A 16,896-nucleotide genomic window follows, 5' to 3' on the forward strand; every position below is an offset into this window, starting at 1 on the left:
GTTCTAGCCTACCAGGATTCAGATCTTAACTGTGATCCAACTTATCCAATCCCAGTTTCAAATCTTCTCCAGATTTGATAAGCATGCCATCATCTATGCCTTCATCCAAGCCATTGGTAAGCAGGCCATCATCTATGCCTTCATCCAGGTCACTGATAAAGATTTTGACCAGCAAAAGGCCAAAGATATTTATCTTCAATGAATTTCATCTTATTCAATTTTTCCCAGTGTTCTAGCCTTGTCAAGATCTCTTCAAATCTTGACTCTCTCAGCTTGCTATCAACTGTACATTTAATGGACATAACAACTAAAACTATATCCAAGTCACTGATAGAAAAAAGCACTGTTCCTGGCGTTCTCCAATGAGGACCTTCTTCCAGGTTAGAAAGGAATGATTAACAGCTACTCGAGTCAATCCATCCAATCAATTTTAAATACACTGAATTGTGTTATCATCTGGCCCACATCTCTCAACTTCTCCACAAAAACAGCATAAGATATTTTCTTTTCTAAAGCTTTGCTACAAATCTAGGTAAATGATATCTACAGCATTCCCCTCATCTGCTGATCCCTCATCTTTCACATGAGGGAACTGAGGCTCTTAAAAGTAAGATGACTTGCCTAGGGACAAACAGCTCGTTAGTAGCAGAGTTTAAGATTAGAACACAGGTCTTCTGACCACTAATCTAGTACTCTTCTTACTATGCCACAGTGCCTATTTCTTATTAATAAATTTTGTCGAATAGCAATAATAACTGATTTTTATATAAGATTTGAAAGTTTGAGAAGCAATTTCTTTCCTCAAAGCAACTCTATGAGGTTGGTCCTGAAAGTATTATTATTCTGTTTTACAAATGGGGGAAACTGAGATTCAGACAGGTTTTATTACTTGCCCAAAGTCAGATAAGAATCAGCAAGTATCCACACCCAGAACTTGATAATCACTTGACTATAAATTTGGTGCCTGTTTCAATGAATCATGTTGCCTCCCAATACCAACTTCAAATGAAAAATCTGATTTGTTTTTTAAAAATAAATTTTAAAACTTGATTATTATCCATTTTAATTTTATGCATCCATGAATCTCAAAGCACTTTCTTCTACTTCGCACTATTTCTTCATTTCTAATAGCCCAACACAGTCATATAAAAACAACAAATAGAATATTTGTAAGAAAGTGATGAAAAGGGGTGTTTCTATTACAGTAAAAAAATGTTTTTAAATACATTCCTCTGGGGATTATCAGAAACTATTGAAAATGTATAAAACAAGCCCCTAGTAATTTTTTTTTCTGAATCCCATCCTTCATGATGTTAATATAGATAGATTCACAGACAGGACCTTAGAGTCTGTAGAATCCAGCTCCACTTTACAAACGAAGAAATTGAGTTTCAGAGACATTGGCAATCTTCCCAATGTCACACAGCTTAATGAGTTGCAGAGCTGGGACTCTGGCTTAGGTCTTCTGACTTCTAGATGAACTCTTTTTCCTCCTTTCTCTAAAAAGAGAAATGCAGTTCAAAGGCTGACTCTATCCTCCATTACCTCTCTAAATCAGATTCACTAGGCAACAAATGCCTCAGTCCTGCGCTTTTAGCCCTTAGCTCCAGGCACTGAATATGATTCTAGATCCCTGACTAGTTTTTCAACTCAAATCTGAAATGTAATGGGGGTTCTTCCAAAGAATTCAAACTTAATTCTCTAGGGATTCTAATTCACTCGATTTTAAGAAATTTGCCAACACAGGCACACCCATCTACACAAGGCACAGAGGGTGGACACCAGAATAAAGCTTTATTTTTTTTTAAACCATGCCTGCAAATCCTCTCCTATGTATCTGATGTTTTAACTGCAATCATTGTAACTCAACAGCAAATATACTACTAACAACTGCTAATCTCTCAATTATGAAAATAACTAAAGGAATGTAAGATACTTTTGCCATAAAATTTTCTTTTAAAAAATCCAAGTTCAACCAGTTCCCTTATATGTATGAGAGATTATTTTTTTAATGCAACAAAGAAAGGTCTCCGTGTTTATGCAAGGACTTTCTATTTCATCTCCATTCAAAGTGCAAGTTTAACTTTCCACTAGAACCGGCCAAAAACTTCCCAGACTGTGAAATGGAGAAAACATAGATTCCAGCATAATGACACTTTTTCAACAAAGAAAATCAATAGGCCAGTCAGCAAAGGCTCCTATGAATTCTAAGTCCATCATTACTAGGGGAAAAAACAAATCTGTAAATGTAATTCAAAATGAAAGCCAAAGACCCAGAAAGAAAGAGTAAATAACTCAGCTAATAGTTGTCTACAGGACACCACACCTTCAGGAATTTGGAAATAATCAGATGTTTGGCACAATAAGGCCAAAAGACAGAATGACTGACTGATGTTTTTCACAAAGTTCATCTGGCGAACTGTTTAGTCGTTTTGTAGATACAGCCTTGATCTTTACTTGGTATCAGCAAGCTCCCTGGTCATGCGATTATGCAAGATATTCATGAAATCAAAGGTTATGGGACTGCAAACACAAGCGACCAAGCTAAAGTACCGAAAACATACAAAAATATGAGATAATTTTTCACCCAGAAGTTTGATGTCCTGTAAACATTCGTTCATTCAACAAATATTTATTAAGCATTACTGAGGTTTTGAATGTGTCTATCCTTTCCCTCCTCACCCCAACCAGCATTGATATACTATAAACTCCCAAAGGCCAGAGACCATGTCATTTATATATGTCAATGGTTTCAAGCTTTTTTTGACCTCCAGATTGCTTTATACCCCTAAAATTACTGAGGATCCCAAAGAGCTTTTGTTTATGTGGGTTACCTCTATAGATATCTACTGCACCAGAAAGGAAAATATCTTAGTATTATTATGAAACCTGTTTTAACCTAATTTTTGTTGTTCAGTCACGTCTGAACCTTCATGACCCCATGTGGGGTTTTCTCGGCAAAGATAATTGGTGATTTGCCATTTCCTTCTCTGGCTTTACAGGTGAGGAAACTGAGGCAAAGAAGGTTATGTGACTTGCCCTGGGTCACTAATATTCCCTTATTATTGTGTTCATTCTATCTTAGCCCTATTTCACAGATTAAAAAAAAACTACAATAACAACACCTTACAAGCAAAAATTCTGACATTGCTTCAGGGAAAGAAAGAAGTGACCCCTTCCCTAATTCCACAAAAGCTATACAAAGACACTCAGAAAATCCAAATCTCCTAATTCCCAGCCTTAGATACCATCCTGAAGTATTGGCCAGCTTCCTCACAAAACTGCATTTTAACAGCTTCCAATTACACATTGGGACAATCTAGGTGGTGAGTGGATAGAGCACTGAGCTTGGAATCGGGAAGACTCTTCCTGAGTTCAAATCTGGCCTCAGACATCTAGTTGTGTGACCCTGGGCAAGTCACTTAAGCCTGTTTGCCTCAGTTTCCTTATCTGTTAAATGATCTGGAGAAGGAAATGATACAACACTTTGGCAGGAAAACCCCAAAAGTGATCACGAAGAGTTGAACACAACTGAAACAAACTAACAGCAAGAACAAGTACACATCTGAAAATGTCCCTAGTGGCAATGTTTGTGAAAAACTGAGTGTGAAACTAAGGGGAACAAAAACACACCAGGATGATTTTCAGAAGCATGAACCTCAGATGATTGCTGTCTACTCAGAATGACCTTGACCCACTTACCCTGCCTTCCCCAAACTTAGCAGACACTACCACCATGTCACCATTCAGATTTAACACATGTGTGTGTTGGCACACCTCTATCACTGCCCTATTATGTCAGGCTCTCCATGAAACCTGACTTCACTGCAAATTGCCCGTAGCACCTCTAACATTTCCCAGACCTCCATTAACCACAAAGCATCATTTTATTTAGCCTGAAAGGCTCAATTCACACACATAAATACCAATGTGCTTACAATAGATCTTCAAAAGTCACTGAACATAATAGTGAATCACATTTTTGTGCACCAGCTCAAAGGAGCCATGTGGAACCATCCGAATCTTTGAATGTGAGCAATTTGCTAATCTTTAAATAGAGATCATCGGGGTTCATTTATAACCTTTCTAAACCGTCATCGCTACCATCATTCACTACTGCAGTCCCCTGTGACAAGCATTTCTCACCATCTTGACTGGCACTCCTCCATATGCCAAACAGAAAGGTGGATCTAACTTTTTGAGACCTGGAAGCATTTGTTGGCTCTGTCTGTACATCACATAGGCCAGACATCTAGACGTAGGCCTCTCTTACTCTATGGAAAATCCAAGAGGGAGAAATGAAGATGAAACTGGCAGCAGCTTTCCTCTGCTATACCTAATTCTTACTTTTTCTCTTCCCCAACATCTATCCCATAGCTATTACCACTCCTAGGGAAGCCTCAGCCTACAGAACCTCTTTAAGGCTGGGAGTTAGGACATGTGGGTTCTCTGGGTGTCTTTATGTAGATTTTGTGGAATAAGGAAAGGGCCACTTCTTTCCTTCCCTGAAGGAATTTTTGTTTGTAAGAGTTTGGTGGGGTTTTTTTTGGGGGGGGGTATCTTTGGGAGAACAGGCTAGAATAGAACAGAATACACCACAATGGTAACCGAAGAGCAAAAGCTAGACACATTAATCAGTAATTTTATCATCTGAATTGTTCTTTGCTAACCAGAGAGCAGAACAGTAAACAAATTCTGCACCCTTAAAAGTCCCTGAGCCCTTGTCCTTCCTTCCAACCAGACTGAAGAGGGAGTAGGAAGTAGCTAGGTTCCAAGTAGCCTGTGATGCCCTATATAGGCATACCTCATTTTATTGCACTTGGCTTTACTGCACTTTGCAGATATTGTATTTTTTACAAATTGGAGATTTGTGGGAACCCTGTGTCAAGCAAATCTATCAATGCCATTTTTCCAACAGCATGTGCTCATGTCATATCTGTGTCACATTTTGGTAATTCTCTCAATAGTTTAAACTTTTTCATTATTAATCTGTTATAAGGCAATTAGGTGGCACAGTGGATAGAGCACTAGACCTGGAGTCCAGAAGACTCCTCTTCCTGAGTTCAAATCTGGCTTCAGACACTTACTAGCTGTGTGACCCTGGGGAAGTCACTTAACCCCCTTTGCCTCAGTTTCCTCATATGTAAAGTGAGCTGGAGAAGGAAATGGCAAACCACCCTAGTATCTTTGCTAAGAAAATCCCAAATGAGATCATGAAGAGTTGGACACAAATGAACAGCAACAAAAATATCTGTTATAGTCATCTTGATAAGTGAACTTTGATGTTACTCTTGCAACTGTTTTGGGGTGCCACAAACCACACCCATATAAGATGGTAAACTTAGTCAACATTGTCTGCGTTCTGACTGCTCCACCAACTGGTGGTTCCCATCTATCTCCCTCCACCTCCTTGGACCTCCCTGTTCACTGAGACACAACGATATTGAAATAGGCCAATTAGTAACCCTACAATAGCCGCTAAGTGTTCAAGTGAAAGGAAAAGTCATAATGGGCCAAATTTCATTGTTGTCTTAATTTAAGAAATTGCCACAGCCACCCCAACCTTCAGCAACCACCACCTTGATCAGTTAGCAGCCATCAACGTGGAGGCAAAACCCTCCACCAGTAAAAAGATTCTGACTCACTGAAGGCTCAGATGATAGTTGGCATTTTTTAGCAATAAAGCATTTTTTAATTAAGGTGTGTATGTTGGGTTTTTTAGACATAATACTATTGCATACTTAACAGACTACAGTATAGTATAAACATAACTTTTATATGCACTGGGAAACCAAAAAATCACTTTATTGTGATATTCTCTTTATTGTGATGGTCTGGAACCAAACCCACTATATCTACTGAGGTATGCCTATAATCACTTGAAAACTTTTTTGAAAGTGATTTGTTCCACCATGCTAGTATCTAGAGAATACACCTGGATCTTACTCTGTACTGAGGACACGTGTAAGTAAAAAAAATCTGAAATTTCAAAATGCAAAGGAACCAGACAACACACAAAACACTTATTTGTTATCTGTATGAGTATACCCCACAAAGTTGGCTCACCAATGAACTTTCTGTAAATAATATTGTTAATTTATTATAATCAAAGTCTAACATAATATACTTTAGTTAGTCCTGAACATGGGAGGAGCTCAGGCCTAGTGTCTGGATTCAGTTTTTGTTCTTTACAAGGATTCAGTATCAAAGAGTCATGTTATTCACCATATACAAATACATATGCAAATTGTTTGCTTAAAGAGTAAATCCTTAGCAGGAACAGGCCCCATGAACAAAAAGAAGCATGGAATTAACAGCCCTACTTAGCTGCTTTGGGAAAACAGCAGACAAGAGAATAAGGAGGAAAATCTTGAGAGGAGAAGAAGGAGGAGCAGAAGAAGACAGAAAAAGAGGAGAAAGAAGAAAGATCCAATCAAATAGCAATAATGAGGCACAAAAGACACATAACCAAAGTGATACTTTTGTACCCCTGAAATAAGAAAAGAACAAAAGATAGATCTCCAGAGTCTGTCATGATGTAGACAACGTATGGAGGATTTACGAGAAAACACAAGCAAGCATTGGATAGGATGAGATAATGTGGAAGGATCTTTTTCAATGGAATGGGTACCCACATAGATCTATCAAAGCACCAAGGGATATTTTTACCTTTGAACCTAATGTCCACCAACTCATAGATACTATCCCATTAGCTGTGCTTCTTCTTCAGGCTCTAGAAAATTGGAAACGAGAAATTTCAAGGGATTTAATTTCTCATCCCCCAGGTTCCGGTTCTAGTCAATTACCCTTCCATACATGTACATTGCAATAACGTTCAGTACTTTTCTGTAGCCTGTGGTGTGGTTAAAAAAAAAAAGTAATAATCTTAGAGAGAGAAGCCCTGGATTAAGATCCCAGCTCTACCTCATAAATGGGTGATCATAAACAAATCACTTAATCTCTCAAAGCCTTTTGCCTCTTCTGTAAAATGAGAATGTTGAACTAGAAGAGACAATGTCTAAGATTTCATCTAACATTCTATAATTCTGTGAGGTGAACTGAACCTTTCCTAACTGTGGATTTTTTAAAAAAGAAAAAATGTCTAATCTGATCTGAGAGTTACCTTCTCTAGCTACACCTTAAACTACAGATTGGGGGATGAACGAGAGGTGATAATAATTCTTCCCCTCCTCTTTCCCTTTCAAGATATTAGTAGATACTTTGATCCATATCTTCTGGCCCAATGGTTCTCAAACTTTTGCAGTGACAGAGCCCTTCAGTTTAAACAAAACTTTAGCAGAATCTCTGTAGTAAGTCCCTCTAAAATTATTATACTTGATGTTTATTAACAACATAAGGTTCATTAAAATTAGACACTTTTTAAAAATATTATTTGCTAAATGAGATGGTTCTCTAGGAGAGATACTGTAGTAAACTCTGAAGAGATAAAAAGCAAAAGACATTGATAAAATTTATTTTTTTAAAAAAAGGGATATTGCAGGGTTCTTTGAAGCACAGCTTGAGAAACAATGTTCTATTCAGTCACCAGACATCATCTCAAACTGCCATCGGTCAAATCTGTACATAGTATATTGGATATGTTGGATAGTATGGATATGTTCAAGATTACTTCTGACAGGTTTGGGTGGATTTTTTTTCTTTTTTTTCCTTGACAGGAATGGGGAGAGACTTTTGTATTGCACTATTCCCCTTCATCATCTCATCATGTTTCTTTCATCATGTTCTGTCTCTCTGTCTCTGTCTCTGTCTCTCTCTCTCTCCCCCTCTCTCTTTCTCTCTCTCATTCTCTCTGTCTCTCTCTTTAGCACTCTAAAAATGAAATAACTGGGAATTTTCATTCCTGAAGCAAAGATCCTCAGACTATCACTAAGTAGATGAATGAAGTCTAAATCTTCATATCCCAGTTATTAACTGTACTCTCCTAGATACCTCTCTTCCCATCAGTGTCATCCCCTCCTTAACCAAGTGAGTTGGCCACCCCATTAAGACACCCGCTAAGTTCTAACCTTCAGATATTTTGAGTTGTAATTTGGTTGGCCAAGTTCTACATTCTAACCCCAACTATTGTGTAACATTTCAAAAGCTTGTGCCAAATTAAAGCAGAGTCACCATTTGAAACATTCAGGAAAAAATCAGGAGGCTATTTTACAAGTAATTTTTTTTAAAAAATTAACATTTTTCTCTTCTGCTCATCCAGTGAATCTTGACATTGTACATTTGAGCACTGCTTTACTCATTTCACCAAATTTACTGTTGTTGTTTAGTTGTTTTTCAGTCATGTCAGACTCTTTGTGACCCCATGTGAGGTTTTCTTGGCAAACATACTAGAATGGTTTGCCATCTTCTTCTCCAGCTCATTTTACAGATGAACAACTGAGACAAACAGGGTTATGTGACTTGCCCAGGGTCACACAATTCAGGTCTTCCTGACTCCAGTCCCAGTGGCATGCCACCTAGCTGCCTAAACATTTGTTAAGCATCCATTATATATAAAGCATTGCACTACCGGTTGGGGATACAAACAGGAAAAATGATAGCCTCCTCACCTTTTAGGAGTCTATAGTGTCATGGAAGGGCCCAAATGATCGCTATTTATTAGGAATAATTAAATGCAAAGGCGAGGTCAAAGGAGCTAGTGACTTAAGGAAGTGCATCCTTCTACATCACAAAGTAATAAAAGATTAAAATTAATCTTAAACATTAATGACTAACCCCCGCCCCCCCCCCCCCGCAGATCCATTGGGTTAAGGATTTAAAGCTCTTTGTTTATGTCCCAGTCAATTGCAGTTCTTGAGAGAGACTCAGAGATCTCTACAGAAAAAGCAAAATAAAAAGTGCTTTTTGACCATTTCACTTGCTTGTCACTAGGATCATCAGGCTGCTCCCCTCCACCCCCTGCTCCGGTCACAGGTCACAGCAGCACCTTCTGATGCCTTACTGGGCTCCCAGAAGTCTTCCTTTATTTCACCATAGGTTCTCTTTCTCCCTCTATCTCTCTCTTTAAAAAACAGAAGAGCAGGTTAAAAATGAAGTACCTGGGAATTTTGACCTCTGAAGCACAGATCCTCAGACTATTTACTTATCAAGTCCTATTTTTGCTTGCCTATGAGGCCATGTATGTCCCTGGGACACAACAACAGCAACTGTCACAAGATCAAACATTGAATGGCTGTCCCAAGAGCTGCTATACTTATTCCCCAAAGGTTAGTCAATTCCTGTCCCCTCTTATTCTCCTGATCTTGGTGATACTGAGCCTTTAACTGCTAACAAATCCCCTGGCTTAATTCTAGCTCTCAGTTCTCTCATTCCCATCCACTTGCTATTCTGCCAATGTCACACTCTAGATCTATCCACCCCTTCCATTGTGTCCTCCAGAATGCCCATTCTATAATTAACAAACTTCCTCTCTTGCCCCTTCTGATTTCTGGCATTCACTGAGATCTGGCTCCCCGTAAGGACACTGAATTCTTGGTCATCTTTTGCCAGTATTAGTTGCACTTTCTTTCATAGATTCCCACTTCACTGGTTTCAGTAGGGAAAACGAAATGTTCTTTGCTCCCCAATGCCACCTTCAAACTTTCCCTTTACTGCTATCACTCAGCAACTTCACCTCTTTTGAGGTTCACCTGGGTTATATCAGTCAGTCAGTCAACAAACATTTATTAAATGCTAGGTGCTGGGGATACAAAAACAAAACCAGTCTCTAGCCTTAAGGAGCTCACATCAGAATATCACATAATTAGGCTACTTACACATTCAGAGCCAGGGAGGATCCAGGTCTCACTCAGACACAGCTTAAAGATTTATCAGTTTTGATGTCACAGAAAGGCAGGTGCCAATTAGGTGGAAAGTTCAAAGCCTCCACTGAGGAAAACTACAGATACAGACCCAAAGCAGGGAGGAAAGAAGGGAGATAGTACAGAAAGGGGAAAGGAGAGAAGTTAAAGATAGAAAGAGGGAGAATGTCAAGATCAAAGGTAGCCCATATTGAGGATGGGAAGCCTTTCCTGGTCCCTCATCCCTGAGGTTTTTTGGCCTCTCACAGTTTGCCACTTTGTACTAGTATCAGCAAAAGCAAAAAGTAATATGTCAAAAACCACATTCTTCAACTAAAAATCTAAACAACTAGTCTCTCAAGGACTATTTGGGAAAATCAACCTCAAGGACTTCCACCAAAGAATACAATTTAGGGGAAAAGTAAAAAGAATATACAGGGATCCTGCCTCCTTCTCTATGGTATCAGATAGCAAGCCTAAAGTGGTTTTTTTTTTCCTATTTTTTTTTGGTGGGACTTTCTTAACATTCCTTACATTCATTCTGTAATTGAGAAATAGTTTCTTAAAAGCACTACTGTTGTTGGTCTGGCTTAAAATCCAGCCTACTGTAAATTACTTAACAAACCAGCCAACAATCTCTTTGAAATACTCATTCTTTCTTTAAATGTTAAAGTCATTGTCTAGCTATGCTGAGCACCCGAATGATCATTGCCATTCCCTAAGTTAGCACTTGTCTTACTCGGAAAGTTCCTTGACAAATAGTAACCAGAAGAAAGAGAGGTCAAGCAAATACTTTGTAGCAGGAATAGATCCAACAGTGTATGAAGCATGATGGGAAACAGACTGCAACACATATAGAAGCATGGAGAATAGAACGGGAAACCATTCTTTGAAAATACCAGAGGAAAACACTTATCAGCGAAGAACAGACGTGAAAAAATAACCTTTTAAAGAAGAATGCAACTAAAGGAAGAAAGAAACCAAATGTCAGTTGTTAAAATAGCTTCCCCACCCTTGCTATGGTGAGAAAATTTAAGTCAAGGGAATGCATCCATGGTTTTCCAAACCAAGCAGGTGTGCCAATAGACTTCCTCACCAGAAATGTCAGATCCAGGGTCACACTGAGAGTATATGTCAAGGGCAAAGCTAAATGCAGATCTTCCTAACTCCAGCAAATAAGAGTGCTGGACATGGAGTCATAAAGACCTGAGTTCAAATTCTACCTCAGATGCTTAGTAGCAGCCTTGTGGCCCCAGATGAGTCACTTAATCAGGTTCCTCATCTAAAAAGTTCAGATAATAATGGCACCTACTTCACAGGATTGTGGAGGATCAAGGAGATAATATCTGTAAAGGATCCAATAGGACAATATCTGTAAAGCACCATATGTATGTTGGCTATTAAGGACAACCCTCTATGCATTACACATGCTGTTTTTTCTATATTTAGATATTGTAGCTATATGTTGATAAAAATCTCAGGCAGGTCAAACTATGGGTCATGGGGCAGCTAGGTGGTGCAGTGAGTAGAGCACCAGCCCTGGAGTCAGGAGGACCTCAGTTCAAATCTGACCTCAGACACTTGAAACACTTACTAACTGTGTGACCTTGAGCAAGTCACTTACCCCCCAATTGCTCTGCTTTCCCCCTTCAAAAAAAAACAACTATAGGTCACTCACACGTTGAATGCCTGCACTTTTGTAGTATATTCGCTGGTGGCCCAAAAAAAGTAATACAGCATTCAACGAGGCATATGTCTATACTTTAGTGCTAGCAATAACAGAACTTCAGAGTTGGAAGGGATCTCAGTGACCACAGAGTCCAACCTATATCTGAAAAAGAACCTTCTCTACAACATACCCAACAATTGTCTAAGTTTTACAGGAAAATTTCCAATAAGAGACAACCCAGGACCTCCCAAGTCTATTTCCCTTTCATCTCTACAACATCCAGCCAGTGCCCCCATTTCTGCTCTCTAATTTAAAAAACAGCAATCCAATCCATCTTCAAATACTTGGAGGCAATTGTCATGTACCCCAAGTCCACTTTTCTCTGGGCCAAACACCTCCAGTTCCTGCACTTGATCCTTATATTAGACAGACTCAAGACCTTTCACGATCCTATTTGGCTTCCTCTGGAAGACCTAGATAATCTCCACTTTATCAACAACATTTCTAAAATGTAGTGCCCAGAACTGAAAGTAATACTCTGGATGTAGTATGACCATGGCAAAAGACAGTGGGCCTATCACCTCTCTCTATCCATGCCAACTATGCCTCTCCATGTCATGAAAACTTACATTAGATTGGGAGTAAAAGGTCACAGACGATTCCTACTAAGCTTACAATCCACTACAAAAGTTCTAGGATGATTTGGGAATATTAAGGGCAAAATTATCATAATATGAATAATTCCTTGAAGTATTACTTTTGAACTGGTAAGATTAATGATAAAAAATAATTAATATAGCATCCAACCTGCTTTATTATTCATTAGGACTAACATGGGCACCAGCAGACTCCTGTTTCATGCCTGTGATTTGCAAGTCTCAGATGTCTTTTAAAGTCTCTTACAGCTGTAAAACTGCCACCAAATTCCCGGTATTGGCCTTTTGGTTCCTAAAGACAAAACTGTGACTTAAATATCCTACAAGGAATAGTTAACTAAGAAGAATGACAGCTCACATCTATATATAGCACTTGGAGAGTTGTCAAAAAAAAAACCTTCACAAACACTATCTCATTTGCTCTAAATTATGCTACATTAATGAAGTACAATACAATAAAGCCATTAAGATGGACAAGTATGAGGAATGCAAAGAAATCCCAGATGCCACTTTATGAAATAATGTAAAACATGAAATCAGAAGGAATGTACACTAATTATAACCGTACAAAAGGAGAAATAAATGAGATTGAATGGACAGTTAAACTGTGGGATCCCTGAGAGCAAGGACTGTTCTGCTGCCTTTCTTTGTATCCCCAATGTTTAGTAAAATGCCTGGTACACAGTAATTGCTTAATAAATTGTTGTTGTTGTTCAGTTGTGTCCAACTCTTTGTGACCCCTTTGGGGTTTTCTTGGCAGAGATACTGGAGGAGTTTGCCATTTCCTTCTCCAGTTCATTTTACAGACGAGGAAATCGAGGCAATCAGGGTTATGTGACTTGTCCAGGGTCACGCAGCTAGTGTCTGAGGCCAAATTTGAACACATGAAGACGAGTCTTCCTGACTCCAGGCCTGGCACTCTTACCTACTGTACCACCTACCTGCCCATTACTTACCTTATGTCCCAGTCAATCGCAGCTCTTGGGAGAGACTAGATGAAAAAAGGACCAACAGATACTTGTTGACAAAGTGTCCTGATGGGAGCTTAGAGGAAAGGACTGATGAATTGCTGTGCTATTTTATACACAAAAATTAATCTCAATGCATATATTGCTCAGCAAGTTTAGTTAGTTGTGTTGCCATACAAGAGTAATTTTTTATTATAAGTTTTAACAGAGATTATTGTTTAATGCCTTAATGCTTTACATTATTTCATAAAGGGGTGATTGTTGCATCAGTGGGTGTGCCTTTAAAAAATTAACAAATTCTTTCCAGCCTTTTTCCTTCTAAATAAATATAGACAAAGACAGTGATGGAATCATTAGTATTATTTGCCAATACACCCTTCCAGCTTGAGTCTGTCTGAATCCTTTGCTTTAAAAGGAGTCTCCTATCTCTGTTTGCCATCTTGCATAGATTTGGAGCCATCCCCTGCCAAGTGGCATCACGTAACAAGATGCTTCAGCCAAATGCTAAAGTAGCCTGTGGGTGGGATTTTGCCATAGAGTAAGTTACACTAGGCAAGGTAGGAAGAGCATTTTTTTAAAAGTCCCTTTCTCTCTCACCCTCTACACATGTGATCCACAGGTCTCTTCTACAAACTACAGAAATAAAACTACTCTTCAAAGCACTCTTTGAAGCTAAGCTGATCCATAATTATATTAACAAACTACTTCCATGTGAAAGAAGAACTTAAGTTTTCCATTTCCTGTGTGGAAAGGGAGGTGTGCTATGTTCAGGAAGCGCATTATTGACAAGGCCACAGGTATTTAGAGGAAATGAAAGCTGCTTTCAAACTTGAATAAAGAAAGAAATATTTTTCTTACCATATCCCAACATGGAAGCCTAGAACCCCAGCATTCTGGGATAGGAATTCCTAGAGAAATTTTCAATATCAGTGAGCCATCTTAGAAGGATACACCTCTCCTCCTAAATTAGCTTCGGGTCCCTCTCAACTAAGAGGAAAACAAATGGTTATATAATTTATTTCATAGTCCCTAGCTAATCATGATGGTAATTTTTTTCTTCCCCTCACCCCTAACGTAGTAATTAATTGCAGCTCCAGGTTCACAGGGCCAATATCTTAATGTGTAACAAGAAATCACAGTTAAAGACAACAATTTTCTATCCAAGTGGTAACTCTGGCCCTGGCTGATACACCTGACCTCAGTGGGTCCTGCCAAGGTATCTCAAGCCTCCACATGTTCTGTGTCCAGATTAGTTTAGAAAATACTATTGTGTTAGCTGAGATGAGGCCTCCTAGATACCTTCCACAATGGGGATCCAACGACCAGAATCCAAAACCACAACTAGATCTCAACTAGATCAAAGGCTCCTCAAGGAAAGGAATCAAGTCATTCCTCTCCTTACCCTGTCCCTGGCTTTTAGACTTCAAAACTATGCCCCTGTACCAGGTACCTTCACACATACCCTCCCCCCGCCCCACACACACACACACTGCCCTAGTATACTCTTTGCGGCTCCCTTTTGCATGCTGACTTTCCTCATTAAAATGTAAGCTCCTTAAGGGCAGAGACTGTTTTCCTTTTTACTTCTATTTATATCCACAGTGCTTAGCACAGAGCCTGGCACATAGCCAGCACCTAATAAGTACTAGTTTCTTTTCTCTATCCTTTATTTCTTTCCTTCCCTTCATTTCTTCCCTTTGTTTTTTCCTCCCTTTCTTTCCCTTCTTTCCTTCCTTCCTTTCACTGCTTCCTTCTTCCTTTCTTTCCTTTCCTTCATCCTTCCTTCTTTCCTTTCTTTCCTTTTTAACTTTTTCTTCCTTCATTTCCTTCCATCTTTTCTTCCTTCATTTCCTTCCTTCCTTTCTTTTTGTCTAAATGCTATCAAAATAAGGTACACTTACCTTTTTAGAAATCTGCAAATATGCCATCTCTTGGAACACGGTGCCAACAAAACAAGATAACCAGAACTACAAAAAGTAGTTTGGAGGCCAAAAGACATGCAAGGTTTTGAACAAACGGCTTAGTTCTGTTATCAGTTCCCTGCCTGAAAGTGTATTTTGTTGGCCTTTGGGGATGGTTTTTTCTTTTTTTTTTTGAGGGGGGAAGGCAGGGCAATTGGGGTTAAGTGACTTGCCCAAGGTCACACAGCTAGTAAGTGTGTCAAGTGTCTGAGGCCAGATTTGAAATCAGGTCCTCCTGACTCCAGGGCTGGTGCTCTACTCACTGCACCACCTAGCTGCCCCTGGGGATGGTTTTTCCAGAGAGCAACCCACGACACAGGAATCCCTCACCTGAGTTCTCACTAATAGCCCTGAGCCTAGCATCCTTATTTAAATTTTATACTCTTTTTTTGTCTCGTGATTAAACTTCCACTTGCCCTCACTGAAGCACAACTACCACTTTTCTGCCACTAATACAGCCTTATGAGATCTTTCTGCCACTTCACTCAGCTAGTTTTCCCTACGTCTAAAGAGTTTAATGTGCTGTGCAATCTGGTAGGGGAATTGGTGTTCTGCTGCGTATTTCTGCTTATAGTTCATTTATGCTAAACCATACCTGTCCCAGCACCGCTCCCTGTGACCTTCAAGCTAATGAATCTTGCAACTGTACTGAGTGATCCAAAGGAAGTTTTAGGGAAAGATATGTCACTGGATATGGCACCAATGGTGGCCATTGGAGTATGGTTTATCATGAACAGCCAACTGGCTTAAAGAAAACATAGGTAAATTAACAGACACTCCTTTACAAGAAGCTTATGGAACTAGAGGGTGAGGAAGGAGGATGTCTGTTGTGGATAGGAAACTAACCTTAAAGCAGGGATTCTCAAACTTTTTGAGTGTCCAGAACCCTTGTGGCCGTCTGGGGAAGCCAACGAACCCCTTCTCAGAATGATGGTTTTAAATGAACAAAATAAGGTACTTAGGCTTACAAAGAAAATGAATTATACTGAAATAAAATTATCAAAATATCTTTTAAAGCCAGTTCATGGACCCCAGGTTAAGGACCCCTGCAATAGGAAGTAGTATACTGGCTGAGTCTTGAACGAAGAGGGAATGCATTCCAGGCAAGGGGAGATACTGGGCACAGGTTCAGAGACAGAAAGTGGAATGAAGCATCTGAGGAACATACAGTAGGCTTGTTTGGCTGGAATGGAAAGCAAAGAGGAGTAATATGAAATCATTGTAAATTATGAAGCATGACTAAACAGTATCCTATCATATATAATTACTGCACGACCCAAATGCTCAACATGGTGTAATGGGAAGAACTCTAGGTTTGGAATCTGAGGAACACTGCTCTCCTCCTCGAGGTTCTTCAAATAAGATACTTATTAATCAATTCCTGGCATTTTCACCCATCATCGCTCATGCCTGGAATACTCTCCCTCCTTATCTCTACCTCCTGGCTTCCCTAGCTTCCTTTGAGTTCCAGCTAAAATCATACTTTCTACAGGAAGCCTTTCTTAATCTCTCTTAATTCTAGAGTTTTCCCTCTGTTGATTATTTCCTCAGGGGCAGCTAGGTGGCACAGTGTCTATTAGAGCACTGGGCTTGCAATCAGGAAGACTCATCTTCATGACTTCAAATCTGGTACCAGATATTTACTAGCTGTGTGACCCTGGGCAAGTCACTTAACTCTCCTTGCCTCAGTTCCTCATCTAAAAAGTGAGCTAGAGAAGAAAATGGCAAACCACTATAGCATCTCTGCCAAGAAAACCCCAAATGGGATTATGGAGAGCCGTACACAACTGGAAAATGATTTATTGACTTAACATCAATCCTGTGTGTGTGTGTGTAAATATATAT

At 39.3% G+C, this 16,896-nt stretch overlaps 1 protein-coding gene across 1 annotated transcript in view; it reads right to left on the reverse strand.

Annotated features, from left to right (window-relative positions):
- Positions 1-15,764, reverse strand: part of FNDC1 (fibronectin type III domain containing 1) — a 104,862-nt gene extending 89,098 nt beyond the window's left edge. The window contains exon 1 of the mRNA XM_036768219.1: positions 15,647-15,764. Coding sequence (XP_036624114.1) covers positions 15,647-15,764 — 118 coding nt within the window. The remainder of the gene's footprint in view (positions 1-15,646) is intronic.
- Between the last annotated feature and the right edge of the window lie 1,132 nt (positions 15,765-16,896).

This window comes from Trichosurus vulpecula, chromosome 7, assembly GCF_011100635.1.
Source record: "Trichosurus vulpecula isolate mTriVul1 chromosome 7, mTriVul1.pri, whole genome shotgun sequence".
NCBI classification, from domain to species: domain Eukaryota; kingdom Metazoa; phylum Chordata; class Mammalia; order Diprotodontia; family Phalangeridae; genus Trichosurus; species Trichosurus vulpecula.